Genomic DNA, 15167 nt, shown 5'->3' on the forward strand with positions numbered 1-15167 from the left:
TTGTTTTTCTTTTGTGTGCGGGGTGGGGGGGTGGGGGGGGTGGGGGGTGGGATGGAAACAAGGTTTCTCTGTGTAGCCCTGCCTGTCTTGGAACTCACTCTGTAGAACAGGTTGGGGGGGGGGGGGGGGGGGGCTGGGGGGGGTGGGATGGAAACAAGGTTTCTCTGTGTAGCCCTGCCTGTCTTGGAACTCACTCTGTAGAACAGGTTGGCCTTAAACATATAAGGTGAGGACACCACTGCCCAGCTGATCCTTTGTTTTTTATTTCATGCTTTTTGTTTTTACAGTCATGCTATTGTAGTTTATGGAAACACTCAGGCAGCAGGGCCCTGCCCTGCCCCCATAGGACTGGAGTGGGGGTTGGTGCCCATATTAACCACGTATTCACCTGTCCCGTGTTCATCTATCCTGTTTCTGCAGGGAGGAAGTACAGGAGAATTGTGTGCGGTGGCGGAAGAGGTTCACTTTTGTGTGTAAGATGAGTGCCAACCCAGCCACAGGCCTGCTGGACCCCTGCATCTTTCGAGTGTCCGTGCGCAAGGTGAGGCAGGTTTGTGTGACTGAGCCTAGGGTTGTGAGCTCAGAGCTGAGGATGGGTGTGAGACTCTCCACCTGTGGGTATAGGCGCTTTTCCTACCAAGTCCATTGCAAGGAGAAATGTGAGCTGTTTACCTGCTCCTTTCTGTGTTCTGTTTTCATGGTGCTTTGGGGCCATCTCTGAGAGACCAGGGTTTCCTAGTCATGCCTTATGTGTCTGTGTCTCTGCAGGAGCTGAAAGGCGGGAAGGCGTATTCCAAGGTAAGAGGGCTGTGTTCACCCTGTGCCTTCTTCCTTTTCCTGGCACTTACTTCACTAGTTGTGTTAGGGATTGGTTAAAACTTAGCAGACATCACCCAGCCTCTGCTTCCCAGTGCTGGGGCTGAAGGGATGTACGACCACTCCCAGCTTCTATACTCGGAGTCTGTGTTTTGTGTGTGTGTGTTGTTGGAGATTGAACCCAGGGCCTTGTGCACGCGTGTGCTTGTAAGCAGCAGTTGTGCAAACAGATGCACAGATTCCGCGGCTTCAGCTTCTCACTCACCCAGGGTATCATGGGTATCTTGTAGGTCACCTCAGCTTCCTGTATTCTTTCTAATGGCAGCGGTGTCCCACTGTGTGGCTGGTGAGCTGGTGACTCAGATTCAGCCATTCACTGCTGCTGTAGACTGTGTTGATCATAGGCTTTCATTAATACTTCCCTTCCACCCCCACCCTTGCCCCCACTCCTGACTTCAGCCCTGGGAGTAAAACCTTTTCTATGGGAAAGATCGGGAGAAGATGACCTAGCTTTGAATGAGCATGTTCTGTCCTCCGTCTCTTGTCTCTGGGGGACTCGTGGCCGGCTCAGCACAAGGCAGACGACCTCTGACCCTGTGGGAGATACCTGAGACAAAGGTAGCATGGCTCAGACGTCCCCACTGCTAGAGCTCCAGAAGCCCACAGCTCTGTCTGCCTGCCCTGGCCGGGCAATGGAGGGGCTCTCATTGTCAGTGTACAGCCAAGGAGCCTTCAGCTCACATCAGATGCTGCCAGACCTTCCCTGCTTTTCCATGGCAGGACCTTACCTTTATCCCATTATACAAATGAGGAAACCAGTACCTACAGAGGGACTGGACTATAAAATGGGGTCTGTCTGAGTCATTTCTGATCCTGTAGTCTGTGCCTCTAAATATTGTAGTCGAGCCCTGTATGTAACCGGTGCACAATAAATGTCCCAGTTAGTTTGCTGTCCTGGTGATCCCCAAGCCTGGCTCTCTGTCACTTCAGCCTCAGTTTCCCCTGTTCTGCTGTCTCTCACATCTCACCTGCACACATCCTCAGAGGAACAGGTCCAGACTGGTTGGCAGAAAGTCTTACCCAGTAAGCCCATGCACGCGACACAGTGTCCATATGTTAGATTCTTCCCTCCACGGGGAACGTCATGGGGACCCTGCCTACTCTGTAGTATCTCGTCACCGAACCCTGCCACCCAGTTCCCATGGGCCTGCCCACTCTTCTGCCTGCTCTCTGTCAGCTCCCGACAGCATGGCCTTGTTTCCTTGGGAACAATGTGTCTGTGTCACAGACAACAATGTCCTTTCATCTTGGGCACACTGGCCCTAGTGCACCCTGGGACTCCACACAAAGGGTGCTTTGTGGCATTCAGGGATGTGAGCTCCTTGCTTTGCCACATTGGTGCTGCTGACCCAGGATCCTGTCCTTGAGTCCTGGTTATGCAACAGTCAGTGTGGCTATGGGGTGAGCCTGTCCTCCTCTCCCCACCCCTACCAAGTTAACCCCTCGGTGCCTCTGTGCCCAGCACCCACACTCCTTGCAGCCTCCCATGTTTTCTTTTCTCCTCCCAGCTTGGCTTCACTGACTTGAACCTGGCTGAGTTTGCAGGCTCAGGCTCCACCGTACGCTGCTGCCTATTGGAGGGATATGATACCAAGAACACTCGCCAGGACAACTCCATCCTCAAGGTACCTGGGCCCGGCTACCTCTTCTGCCTTCCCAAGGGGCAGGGACAAATGTACCTCCTCATCAGAAGATACAAGTTCTCAGAGATGCTGGGAGGATGTGGGCCCCTGGGTTATGACCTCAGTTTTCCCATCCATGGTTGGGTGTGACCCCCACCTTCCAAAAGGGCTTGATAAGTACCTTTGTCAAGATGAACCTTGTGCCATGTGCCTGTCCTTTTCTATCTCGTGGCGAGCACAGCCTATAGGTGTAGTATCTGTCATTAGCTCCAAGTTTCAACAGGAGGGAGTCATGACAGCAGAAGTTCCATCATCTGCCCTAGCTCATAAGCAGAGCTAACACTTAATCCCACCAGTCATATAGCTGCACAGCCTGGGTCCCAGTTGTTGCCCATCATGATCTGAGATTTCCTGGCTCCTGGTGAGGTATCAGTGAGTAGAACTGATATTCTGAACCCATGTGAGCTCCAAGGCAGGCCTGCCCTGCTGGCCACACAGGTCTCTAGCAGCCCCGGTAGCTCATTTCCCTCAGGCAGCTGCTAATGTATCTTCTTCGGAGCAGAAATACACAGGTGTCTGCATCAGAACACCTCTCCGTCCCTTCCCACACCCTTTAGAGTCTGGCTGAGAAAACCGGTTTGTCCTAATACCACGTCTGAGCTGACCTAAGAGTGGCCTGCTGTGCCCGGCACAGAGCTGGGCACAAGGTAATCAACAGGACTTGAAACACATCTGAATAGGGGTGTAGGTTGGTAAATGTGGTAGCATGTTGTGTCATCCCAGAATTTGAAGCCGAGGTAGGAGGATCATGAATTTGAGGCCGGTCAGAACTACACAAGAATCAAGAACCTGTCTTTAAAAAAAAAAAAAGAACTGGGCAGTGGTGGCGCATGCTTTCAATCCTAGCGCTTGGGAGGCAGAGGCAGGCAGATCTCTTGAGTTTGACACCAGCCTGGTCTATAAAGTGAGTTCCTGGACAGCCAGGGCTGTTACACAGAGAAACACTGTCTCAAAAGGAAAAAAAAAAATGGTGATAGTGCCTTTAATCCCAGCACTCAGGAGGTGGAGGCTGGTGCCTCTACATGAGTTCCAGGGCAGTCAGGACACAAGACCATGTAGGAAGTAAGAAAGAATTGGAAGGTCCAGACTGGTTAATGGAAAGTCTTTCCCAGAAGGCCTGTGAACAGTGTCAAGGCCAGCTCCCCTATATCCTGTCTGCTTGAGTTTTGTAAAGTCAGCTGTCCTCAGAGTCTTGCCCTCCCCCCCCCCCAACTGGGTCTGTCACCTACTTTGTAGACTGTTACCATGGCCAAGTGAAATGATCCATAAAAAAAGCCTGAGCCCAGAGGCTATGGTGACATCACACTGAGGTCTGGGATCTGAGCACTTCTTTCCCGGTCTGTTACTCTCTGCCTGTTACTCCTTCTCAGCCCATATTTTGAGACTCAAACTTAACCATTGGCAGAATCATTTGCAAGTAGGTTCTAAATTCTATACTGGTTGGATATTTAACTTCATTTAAAAAAAACAAAACAAAAAAACTGACTGGGTGGTGGTGGTGGTGGTGGTGGCACACACCTTTAATCCCAGCACACGAAAGGCAGAGAGGCAGGCGGATCTCAAGTTTGAGGCCAGCCTGGTCTACAAAGTGAGTTCCAGGGCAGCCAGGGCTACAGAGAAACCATGTTTGGAAAAGATATAAAGCAAACAAAAACTTTGAGCCAGCCCCATTTGCCATGGTTGGGCCCTGTGAGTACCCCCTACTTCCTGTGTGGCTCCTTGAGCCCTGTTCCCCAGCTCCGAGTTGGGGAAAGCAGGTGTGAGTGAGTGTGGCCCTGGAACTCACAGTCTAGTTGTGATGTGTAATTGCAGGTGCCGACTTGTGTGCTCGGAAGCTAGGTGCCAAATGGGCCTTGTCACTCCTCTCCCTGCGCTGCCCAGTCTGTCCTCCACACAGGACACCAGGGTCCCTGTGGGCAGGTGGGGCCCAGAGGCTGATCTGGGCTGGGTGTTGGCAGCCAGTGCTGATTTCTCTCCTCTACCAATAGGTCACTATTGGCATGTTCCTGCTCTCTGGAGACCCCTGTTTTAAGACGTGAGTGTCACCGTGGCTATCGGTGGGGTTGGGGGCCATGAAATAGATTCTTTCTTCCTCCAGGTTCTGGGGTACCCGTCTCCATCTGATCCTGAGATTGGGCATCCCAGTCACACCCCTCTGTCCTCCCAAGGCCACCATCTACTGCCAAGTCCATCTCCATCCCGGGCCAGGACTCCTCCCTGCAGCTGACATGTAAAGGTGGTGGGACCAGCAGCGGTGGCAGCAGTAGCACCAATTCCCTGACTGGGTCCCGGCCCCACAAGGCCCGGCCCACCATCCTGGGTTCAGGTACCATCTTCATCTGCCTGTCTCTCCATTGCCTGTGACTACAGCTTCTCCCCTGAACATCCTGTCCCAGGAAGATGCTTATCAAGAGGAGGGTACAGGCATAGTGGCGCACACCTTTAATCCCATCACTCAGACAGAGGAAGGAGGACCTCTGATTCTAGGCTACCCAGGGCTACATATGGAGACCCTATCTCAATGAGGGTGGTGGGGTGGTGGAAGAGGATGCATGCTTCTGCTGGTGCTGCCCTTGCTCCTGTGGTCTGAGGGCCATGATGGCCCCTCTCAGGGCTACCCTCAAAGCTGGGAGGCAGGGGCCTGAGGTGATTAGTGAGCAGATGGCATGTGTGGCTCTCCAGACCTGAGAGCTTTGCACCTCACCACCAGGGCTTGACTGCCCTAGGCACTGCCGCTGCTTCCTGCCTTGGCTTGAAGTGGGGCTTCCCAGCACCATCTCTTTCTAGCTGGTAGATACTGGGCCACAGAGGAGAGAGCTGTCTAGACGGGGGCCCTCAGCACACATGCTGTCCTGTGTAGACTAAAAGGCAGTAATTCTCTCCTGAGCAGAGTGGGACCTAACAGCTTGTTCCCCTGCCTTATACAGCAAGCATGTTGAGAATTTGAAGTCTGCCTGAGCTGGTGTGGTGCATGCATGAGCCCCATGTGAGAGATGGAGGCAAGAGGAACAGAGTTTAATCTACATAGCAAAATCAAATCCTCCTGGATTACTTGGGACCCTATCTTAAAATTAAAAAAAAAAAAATCTGGGCATAGTGGTACACATTTTTTAATCCTGGAAGTCAGAGGCAGGTGGATCTCAATTAGAGGCAGCTTGGTCTGTACAGTGAGTTCTGGGTCACTTGCCTAGTGAGAAGGTCCCAACAGCCACTTGAGGAATGGGTGACTTGAGGTAGCCTGTGACTTGAGGTAGATTGCTGCTCCTTTAGCCCCAGATCTTCAGTCTGTGGTGAGCTGGCCCATTAGTGACCTTGCTCCTCTCCCCAGGACTTCCAGAGGAGCCAGAGCAGAGCCTGTCCAGTCCCGAGGAGGTGTTCCACTCTGGCCACTCCCGCAACTCCAGCTACGCCAGCCAGCAGTCCAAGCTGTCTGGTGAGTGGTCAGGCCTTAACTTGGGGATCTCCGGTCTCCCACAGCCCTGGGGCCCTGTAATCACCTTTCCAATATTGTTCACCGCCCCCCCCCCAGGCTACAGCACAGAGCACTCTCGCTCCTCCAGCCTGTCTGACTTGACACACCGCAGAAACACGTCCACTAGTAGCAGCACCTCTGGTGGCCTCAGCATGACTATAGAGGGTCCTGAAGGCATCGACAGGGAACACCGGCCCCCGGAGAAGCCACCTCGACCTCCTGAGAAGCCACCACGACCCCCACGACCCCTGCATCTGTCCGACCGCTCATTTCGGTGAGTCCTATGAGTCCTATTATTTGAGACTCCTTGGTAAACAGAACCCTTCTAGTGCTCCCTATACTTTGCATCTGACCACACAGGGACAACAGAATAGATTCCCCATCTCCAAGTGTTGAATGATTATGATTTAACCAGCTGCTGGCTGCAGGAGCACAGCCTTGGGCTAGGCACGTACCCTTGCTATCCAGAGCTGCTGTTTGTAGTTTTGTGTATTAGTCTGTAGACCCAGGCGACCGTGTTTGAGCCTTAGGTCCCCTGCATACATGTTCAACTTGAAGGGTAATTAACCTTAGTCCTAGTCTGTTAACACCTGCCGCTGAGGATGAACGGGAGGGCTCAATGAAGTGCAACATGGGTGTGCATAGTGTGCTAGTGCTGTAGGTGATGGGGTTATCCTTGTCTTGTTGCTGCGCCTGTCACTGCCCTGTCATAGTTCTGTCCCTCTCCCTCAAGGCGAAAGAAGGACTCAGTGGAGAGCCACCCAACCTGGGTGGACGATACTCGCATTGATGCGGATGACATTGTGGAGAAGATAATGCAGAGCCAGGACTTCACCGATGGCAGCAATACTGAGGGTGAGCTGGCCACTTGAAGCCATCTGGGGGCGATGATAACCTCCAGAGGCTACCCCTGCCCGCTCAGCCTCTGTCTTCCCTTGTGTCCCCACAGACAGTAACCTTCGGCTGTTCGTGAGCCGTGATGGCTCCACCACGTTGAGTGGCATTCAGCTGGCCAACAGGTAGGGACTGGAGACAGGGAGGTGTGGTAAGGCAGCCATGGGAACCACTGACCTGGCTTTGAGCACCCATCTTGTCCTTGTCCTCAGTCCTTGCTAACTGTGTCTTCACAGTGCCTTCTCACAGTCCTTTGTGTGTCTGGCTCCCCAGGCCTTTGAGCCAGTGAGTGAGAGTAGTGTCCAGCATACAGGACTGTCCTAGGGCTTTCCCTTGTGTTCCAGGGAGCTAAGAACATGTCCTTTGAACTTCTGGATCCAGAGCCCAAAAACCTTTGTGAAGTGTGTGTCTTGTGTTACTTTGCTGACCCCTGCTGGCTGAAACCAGAAATTACAACTACCCTCTCCCAGCATTCCTCTGGGCTGCCCTGGGTTGAAGGCCTTAGACCTTAGACCACTTGCAGAATGAGAAGCCGGGACTTGGAGACTGGAGGAGGAAAGCCTGGTTCTGCAGGACCCAAGCGGTGAAAAGAGCAGATGCACTCCCTTAGCATTTTACACACACACACCTTTTTTTTTTTTTTTTTTTGTTTTGAGACAGGGTTTCTCTGTAGCTTTGGAGCCTGTCCTGGAACTCACTCTGTAGACCAGGCTGGCCTCGAACTCTCTGAGACCCACCTGCCTCTGCTTCCCAAGTGCTGGGATCAAAGGCGCATGTTACCACTGCCTGGCTTTCTTGCCAAGAATTGTCCCTCCAAACTTGTTTCTTCATTTGTCAAATGACCCAGGGAACAATCTCTCCTTGCCTGGGTGGTCCGTCCAGGTGTGTATGTACACAGCTGGTGTCCAGAGGGAATGAGGCACAGCTGTGGACTTGTTTCAGTCACCCCGGGGAAATGGCTGACCATCTCCGGGCGTCAGTTCAGCCCCCTGTCATCACTGGTAGCCGTGGTGGCGTGTGGAGTACCAGGGCTGGCCCAGGGCAGCGCTCAGTAACTGGAGCATCAGAGGGAATAAGCTCACTTTTATCTCCCCCACAGAGTCTCCTCTGGAGTCTATGAGCCTGTCGTGATCGAAAGCCATTGAGGGACCAGGTCTGAGGAAGGGCCCTGCCGTCTATTGTACCCAGGTCAGCGGTCTTCCTGGAGGAGCCGGAAGCTGCCCTTAGGATCTGCTCTGCATTGCGCCTGTGCCTCCTCGTACTCTAGCCACACCAGCCCCAAAACATCATTCCATTGTCCTTCGTCCACCCCGAACCACTGGTCCCGGGTGCCACTGTGAATATTGTCCTCTGAACCACTAGAAAATGGGGAAGATGGAGCTGGCCAGGACTGCCCAAACTAGAGAGGATCTGGGCCCAGCAAAGGACACAGCCACTCCTACATGTTGGGGTGCTTGTGGCTGCCACCCCTATGACCTGCTTACTGCAGGAGCAACAGCTTCAGCCAGTCTAACAAGGCTCTTGCTCCTTCGCCTTGCCCCTGAGAAGCTGGACCCTCCCCAGAATCCTGCCACTTCTGACCCTCCGCTTAGTGCTTCAGCTGTCCTTATGTCCTGGGGAGACCTGCTGGCAGCTTTCTCCTGGGAGCCAAGACCTCAACCCCACCTCCCTCGTCAAATGTTCTGCTGCTGCCCTGCAGCCTGCACTTTGCACGTGCTTGTCCCCGACACAGCCACTGATCCTTGCCCTTATCCAGGACTCCTGGGTGCTGTCTGCTGTGCAGCCAGACCTAGGGTACAGTCGCCCGGCTGGAACGTGGTACTGCCCCTTCCCTCAAATTATCCCCAGTTCAGACACAAGAGCAGGGCCTAGAAAGGTCTGAGCATCATGGTGCCATCTGCTAGGGCTGGGTCCTGAGCAGCTGGCCTTCCTGCAGGAAAGGAAGGGTGGGGCCCAGCTGTGCTGGGTAAGCAAAGGCTTCTCTTCCTCTGCTCTCTGTCAGCAGGCCTGGGCTGGGTTCCAGGCTGAAGAGGCAGTCAGCCAGGTGGGCTGTGACTGCACGGACTGGAACTGGTTTATTGCCAGACAAGCCTCAGCCCTCTGGGCAAGGGGCATGCTTTCCCTGGGGAGAGTCTGGTCCTGTGCCCTGCTCAGGCCTTCTTCCCCTTACTACCCACCCTCTTGGTACCTCCCCAGCCCCAGCACTTTCTGTGTCTTCTGTATTTGCTTAAAGGAGGAGGGTACTGGCTGCCAGTTCGGCCCTGGATAAATTCCCACCCTATAAGTTTCACTCATTTTGTATGAACCCAGCAGGCTGGCGTTTCCTTAACCTTTTCCTCCTAAGTTCACAGCTTGGAATTACCTCCTCCCCCAGCAAGGGGAGGTAGGTGCCTCTGTTCCCCACTCCACCTACATCTCAGCAGGGCTGGGGACAGGGAACGGGGGTGGGGGCGGGGTACAGGCCACTCCTTCTGTGGATGGGGGATAGCTGGACTCCCCAGGTTGGGAGGTCCCTTGCTCAGTTTCTGTCTTCCTTAGTTAGCAAAAGTTGGGGCTGTGATTTTAGAGCCTTCCTGGTGTTAGGGCAGGGGCGTTTCTAGGGATTCTGTTGCCATTGTTTTAAACACCTGACGACTCTTGGAAATGGATGTTCGAAGGCACTGCCGAGGCAGAGCAGAACATAGCTGAAGAAGGTTATGCCCAGCTCAGAGAGTCCTTTCCTGCCCAGCGGGTTTCTGGCACTGTAAGGGACGCTGGCAGCCTTGTTTCTAGGTGAGGTGACCTAGAAGATGGAGAGAGCACCGCCACTCGGGCTTGTCTATGTCTGGTCCAGAATTCCAGGGCTCCAAACAAAGCAGCTAGTGCTGTCAGGAAGGACGCCTCCAGCATAGGTCTGAACCAGAGGGTCTCTCTGCCACGTTACTCCTGTTCTAGACACTGGGCTGAAAACATGGCCACAACCAAACGAACATTGGCGGGAGCCAGAGACGAAGAGTTCTCTTGAGCTCGGTGATTCCCACATGCTGCCCAAGCACCTAGACTTCAAATTCTATATACAGAGATAGGCTATATTAAGAGATATTTTTGGAAAGGAATTGGTCTATGCAATGCCAGTTTGGAGCCTTCTTGAGAGACAGTTTAATATTTCTACTAGGAGATATAAAGGTCTACAATATTTTTAGGGTTCTTTTCTGGTTATCCCCACAACTGACCACACTGCAAGGTCTGGCAGGAAGGAGAAGGCGGTCTTCCTCTGTGGGAGGTGAAGGAGGAATGTTTGGTTTTGCTTTACTCCCTCCTTTTCTAACAATGTTACCGCTGCTCCCCATTCCATGGGCTGTTTGTATCTGTGTCTCGGCTTACAGTAGAACATAATGTCATTCGGGGAAATCAGCCTAGTGTCAGTGTTTGATTGGAGGAGATTAAATGTTGATGTTTTTGTTACTCTGTTTTTTTGTTTGTTTGTTTTAATTATCTAGTTACCATGTTCACTTGGGGGCCAAAACAACAGAAGCTCGCCATATGTCTTATATATGCTGGATGAAATGCTGGGGAAAGTTTAGGAGGCCAGGGTTTGCCAATCTGCCCCCATTCATAATCTCCACACACCCAAAAATCCCCTGAGTGTGTATCTTGGCTGTCCTTGAACTCAGAGAGCCACCCTGCCTCTGCCTCCTGGTGCTGGGATTAAAAGTGTGAGCCACCATTGTCCTGCTTTGCCTTTCAATTCTATTTATGAGGAGTGGGCACAAAAAGGACATAGAAGGTAGCCAGGCAGTGGTAGCACACACCTTTAATCCCAGCACTTGGGAGGCAGAGGCAAGTGGATCTTTGTAAATTCAAGGCCAAGCTGGTCTACAAAGTGAGTTCCAGGAAAGGAGCTGCTACACAGAGAAACCCTGTCTTGGGAATTTAGCCATGACTCTCAGTTTAGGCACTCTGGGTGTGGGGTGTTAGTCACCAAAGAAACTGGTTAAGCTGGGCGGTGGTGGCACACACCTTTAATCCCAGCACTCAGGAGGCAGAGGCTGGTGGATCTCTGTGAGTTCAAGGCCAGTCTGGTCTACAAGGGCTAGTTCCAGGACACCTAGGACATTGAGAAACCTTATCTCGAAAAACCAAAAAAACAAACAAACAACCCCACACTGGGGCTGTGGAGGCACAAAGAGGGAGCTGCTGCCTCGGGGGTGGTGGGGACACAGAGCCGTCCAGAAACGTGGCAGTCAGAACCTAGTGGGAAACCAGCCAACATAAGGGAGTATCATTCCCTCAGCCAGTGCAAACCCTTCTCATCCATGCTGGCTTGCCTGTCCCCACCTCCCCTGGGCCAGTGGCGATCATTCTACAACCTCAACCTCTTTCACAATTTCAGGATCGGGAAATAGAACCTTTAAATTCTGGTGTCTGCTTCACCATTGGCTTAGATTATGGTCTGACCTTCGCTGACCCTCATTTTTCCTACGTGGGGTGAGGGAAGACTTCCAACCCCGGGATGCATCTCTCTCTGGCTTGGGGCTGTGATGTTTAAGGGAGGATTATTGGTTGGAAAGGTTATGACAGTGCTGTAGCCACAAAAACCAGGAAGTCTGAGTAAGCAGCCAGTTTCCTTCAGAGACTACATTTCCCGACGTGCAAAGCGGTTGGGGGACGTGCCCGCACTCTGACCTGGACTGGTTCAAAGACTACAACTCCCAGAGTACCAATCTCGATTTGCAAGCCGGAAAGTTCTCAACCAGGAACCGGATGTGTCCTGTTGCTCCGGCGAAACACTGGGGAGATGGTGAGCCTGGGTTGCGGTACCTGTGTGATTTGGGGATATCAATGGTCGGGCCTGGAGTCTCATTTGGGGGTCTGGCTTTCCGAACCCGGATCGCTCTCCCGGCCTCTTGTGGACAGGTGACACGGGGCCCGGCGTGGCTTCCTAAACTGGAGCGCCACTTCTAGTCAGCCCCCGTTTACAGCTGTTGAATGAATGAGAAGCCTGGCGTGTAAACTGGCTGCGCGGGCCCTCCATTAGTGCACGCCCACGTAGCGTCATCTCGCCAGCTGAGCCTTCCTTTTTCTCCAGGCCACCGGGACAGATCAAGTGGTGGGATTTGGCCTCGTCGCCGTTAGCCTGATCATCTTCACTTACTACACCACTTGGGTGATTCTTTTGGTATGTGCCCCCCCGCCCCCCAGCTCACCTTCATCCTGCCCTGGATCTCTTAATAAGCCGACTCCTAACACGACTCAAGCATCTGCATGCCAGGCACTGTGCTGGGTGTTTGGCCTGCCCTGATTTCACGAAATCTCCACTATGATTATTGATGGTGTCTACATTTTATAGGTGAGGTTGAGACCCAGGGAAAAGGGTAAGGCCCAGCCTCTCAACTGCTGCACTGTACGGTTAGCCAGCACCTCCTGGGTGTAGCAATCGCCAGTAGATTTTATTAACACCTTGAGGCTTTCTCTCTCTCTCTCTCTCTCTCTCTCTCTCTCTCTGGAAAAATCTGTTAGTTATTGCATAAAAGTGCATTGTGAGCCGGGCGGTGGTGGCGCACGCCTTTAATCCCAGCACTTGGGAGACAGAGGCAGGCGGATCTCTGGCCATTCGAGACCAGCCTGGTCTACATGAACTAGTTCCAGGACAGGCTCCAAAACTACAGAGAAACCTGTCTCGAAAAACCAAAAAAAAAAAAAAAAGAAGAAGAAAAAAAAATGCATTGTGTTTGAAAAGGGGAACCTTGCAGTCAGTACCAGGTATCCTTTAGAAAGAAAATTTAGGTGGGTGGAGAGATAGATAGCTCAGCGGTTAAGAGCAGTGGCTGCTCCTCCAGAGAACTGGGATTCAAGTCCCAGCACTCACATGGCTACAACCATCTATAATCCATTTCCAGGAGATCCAGCAAAAGGCCAAGCAGTGGTGGCGCACGCCTTTAATCCCAGGAGGCAGAGGCAGGCGGATCTCTGTGAGTTCGAGGCCAGCCTGGTCTACAAGAGCTAGTTCCAGGACAGGCTCCAAAGCCACAGAAAAACCCTGTCTTGAAACCTCCCCCGCCCCCCCAAAAAAAAAAGAAAGGAGATCCAGCAAAAGTACCTGGCACACCAGTCTTTAGTGTTAGCTGGGCTGGAGATCCAGGGCGTGGATGCACCTGCATGCACGTGCACATATGTATAATCAAAAAATAGAATAATTTAAAAAGACCTAGAGTTCCTGCATTGCAAAGGCAGAGAGAGGAAGGGAGGTCTCTGTGAGGTGGACTACATAGCAAGGTCCAGGTCAGCCAGGGCTATGTCATGAGACCTTGCCTCCGAAAACTAAAAGATTGGTTTCCAGCACTCAGAAGGCTCCCTGAGATAATGTGGTGAGACTTTGTTAAAATACATATCCACCTAGAAGAGAGAAGGTGAGGAACCTCTTGGGGATTCCTCATGATTCTTCGCTAGACTCAGGATACCATCAGGACAGGTCCAGCCCCTTGGACAGAGGAGGTGGGCTGGCTTCCTGTTCGGGCTGGGTAAGGCGAGCAGTACTCACCAGAGCTCTTGCCCTTGGTGCCAGCCATTCATCGACAGCCAGCATGTCATCCACAAGTACTTCCTGCCCCGTGCCTATGCCGTCCTCATCCCACTGGCCACAGGCCTCCTGCTGCTCCTGTTTGTGGGTAAGTCTCCCACTCTCCAGGGGTCTCCTGATCCGGGGCAGGGTGTGCGGAAGACTGGCCACTCTCACCCGACACTTGCTGTACATCTGCCTAGAAGCTCCTTGGCCCCAGCTCTCCCTGGGGTTTTCCTATTCTCCTTAACGACCACAGGCTCTTGGGATAATAAGGGCATGTCTCCCTCCTGCGGTCGCAGCTTCATCCTCACTCCTGGGCCACCTACCCTCCTGCCACCGTTGTATCTCTTATTGCTCCCATGGGCTGGGGACTGTGTCTTCATCATTACAGCGTTCTAAGCTCATGGGAGTGACGCTGAGCTAGTGCAGAGTGATTCGGGGGACGGGACAGTAGGATGGGGTGCTGGTGGGTAGGAGGGCGTATGTGTGAGTAGATGGATAGGAAGATCATGCCCCACGAAATCGGAAGCACTCAGCAAAGCTCCTTGCATTTACTTGACGATGGTTGACTGGCCCACGGGGTGTTTGCTTGGAAGCCCGACCTTGCGTGTGGGTCGTCTTGCCCTGCCATCCAGTCTTCATTTAGGCCAGCCCAGTCTCTCACTCTGTCTTCCAGGATTGTTCATCACCTATGTGATGCTGAAGAGCCAGAGAGTGACCAAGAAGGCTCAGTGAAGGGCCAGCGATGAGGCTTCCAGAACCTTCTCCATATCTCCGCCAGGGAAGAGGCCAAAGGTCACAGCCTGCGAGACAGTCAGCCTGGCTGTGCTGCAGCCAGCCCTCTTTGGGAGGTGGGACAGCTTCTAAGTCAGCTCTGACAAACTGGAACCCTCTCCTCTCTTACTTGTCCTTCCAGAAGCCAAGAGGAAGGTTGATTGGGAAACCTCTCCCTCATTCCCTTTGGGCTCAGGCCTGAACATGGCTGGTCCTGTCCACCTCACAGTCCAAGCTCCCTGTCCTCCCACAGGGTCCTGCTCTCGTCTGTGTTCCTCTTGTCATGTGCTCCACGGTTGTGCGCAGCCTCCCCGCCTCCTGGACAAACCCTGTCCCTTCTCATGGCAGCTCTCTGTGTCTGACACTGTCCAGACTCCATGAGGACTTCTGGACCCAGAAAGCCCTAGGGAAAGACTGACAGACCACAGAACCCAGGGACATCCAGGCAGCCACCCCAGATCCCAGCTGGCCTGTTTGGGAAGATTTACAAATAAATGTCAATCATGTTGGTGTTTGTCTCTGCCGTCTTGCTTTGGGGAGAATGGCTGGAGGGGGTCAGATTGCCTCAGCATTGTCCTACCTCCATGCTGTCTCTATGCTAGACACAAGGTAAAGCGGGAACTGGGATAGATATGGTCCTGGCTGGGGAAAAGTCACAGCTGGGGAGTCGAGAGGAGGAGCCTAGCACACCTTTTAAGGTCTTATATAGCCTAGGCTGGCATTAAAATATGTAGCTGAGGATGACTTTGAACTTCTGGTCTTTTTTCTTTCGTTCTTTTTTTTTTTTTTTTTTTTTGTCTCCATTTGTCCAGAGCTGGGACTCCAAGGTTGGGACACCACGTCTGGGGTGAACATAGGGCTTCATGCTTGCTAGGCAAGCGTGCGTCCCTCACCCTGGCTCTCTTTCCCCCATCTCTATACATGACCC

The 15167-nt window shown here is 52.8% G+C and overlaps 2 protein-coding genes across 5 annotated transcripts in view; both read left to right on the forward strand.

Moving 5' to 3' along the window:
* The window catches only part of Eeig1 (estrogen-induced osteoclastogenesis regulator 1), a 28890-nt gene extending 18522 nt beyond the window's left edge, over positions 1–10368 (forward strand). The window contains exons 2-11 of the mRNA XM_050155078.1: positions 421–541; positions 769–798; positions 2385–2501; positions 4547–4593; positions 4727–4884; positions 5887–5991; positions 6088–6304; positions 6764–6885; positions 6980–7049; positions 8024–10368. Of these exons, the coding sequence (XP_050011035.1) occupies positions 421–541; positions 769–798; positions 2385–2501; positions 4547–4593; positions 4727–4884; positions 5887–5991; positions 6088–6304; positions 6764–6885; positions 6980–7049; positions 8024–8069 (1033 nt within the window). The 3' untranslated portion in view covers positions 8070–10368. The remainder of the gene's footprint in view (positions 1–420; positions 542–768; positions 799–2384; positions 2502–4546; positions 4594–4726; positions 4885–5886; positions 5992–6087; positions 6305–6763; positions 6886–6979; positions 7050–8023) is intronic.
* A 1235-nt stretch (positions 10369–11603) lies between these two features.
* Positions 11604–14749, forward strand: Dpm2 (dolichyl-phosphate mannosyltransferase subunit 2, regulatory). 4 transcript variants are annotated; one of them, XM_050155333.1, is made up of 5 exons: positions 11604–11704; positions 11993–12082; positions 12804–12875; positions 13469–13571; positions 14142–14749. In XM_050155333.1, the coding sequence occupies exons 1-5, from the start codon at positions 11702–11704 to the stop codon at positions 14198–14200; spliced, it is 327 nt and encodes a 108-aa protein (XP_050011290.1). In that variant the 5' UTR covers positions 11604–11701; the 3' UTR covers positions 14201–14749. The 4 variants fall into 4 exon arrangements, with proteins under 4 accessions (XP_050011290.1, XP_050011291.1, XP_050011288.1 ...); XM_050155331.1 differs by having other exon boundaries at positions 11702–11820; XM_050155334.1 differs by lacking the exon at positions 12804–12875 and having other exon boundaries at positions 11618–11704.
* The last annotated feature ends 418 nt before the right edge of the window (positions 14750–15167 follow it).

Source organism: Alexandromys fortis, unplaced genomic scaffold (genome assembly GCF_014885135.2).
Source record: "Alexandromys fortis isolate MF-2015 unplaced genomic scaffold, M_Fortis_MF-2015_v1.1 scaffold_72, whole genome shotgun sequence".
NCBI lineage: Eukaryota > Metazoa > Chordata > Mammalia > Rodentia > Cricetidae > Alexandromys > Alexandromys fortis.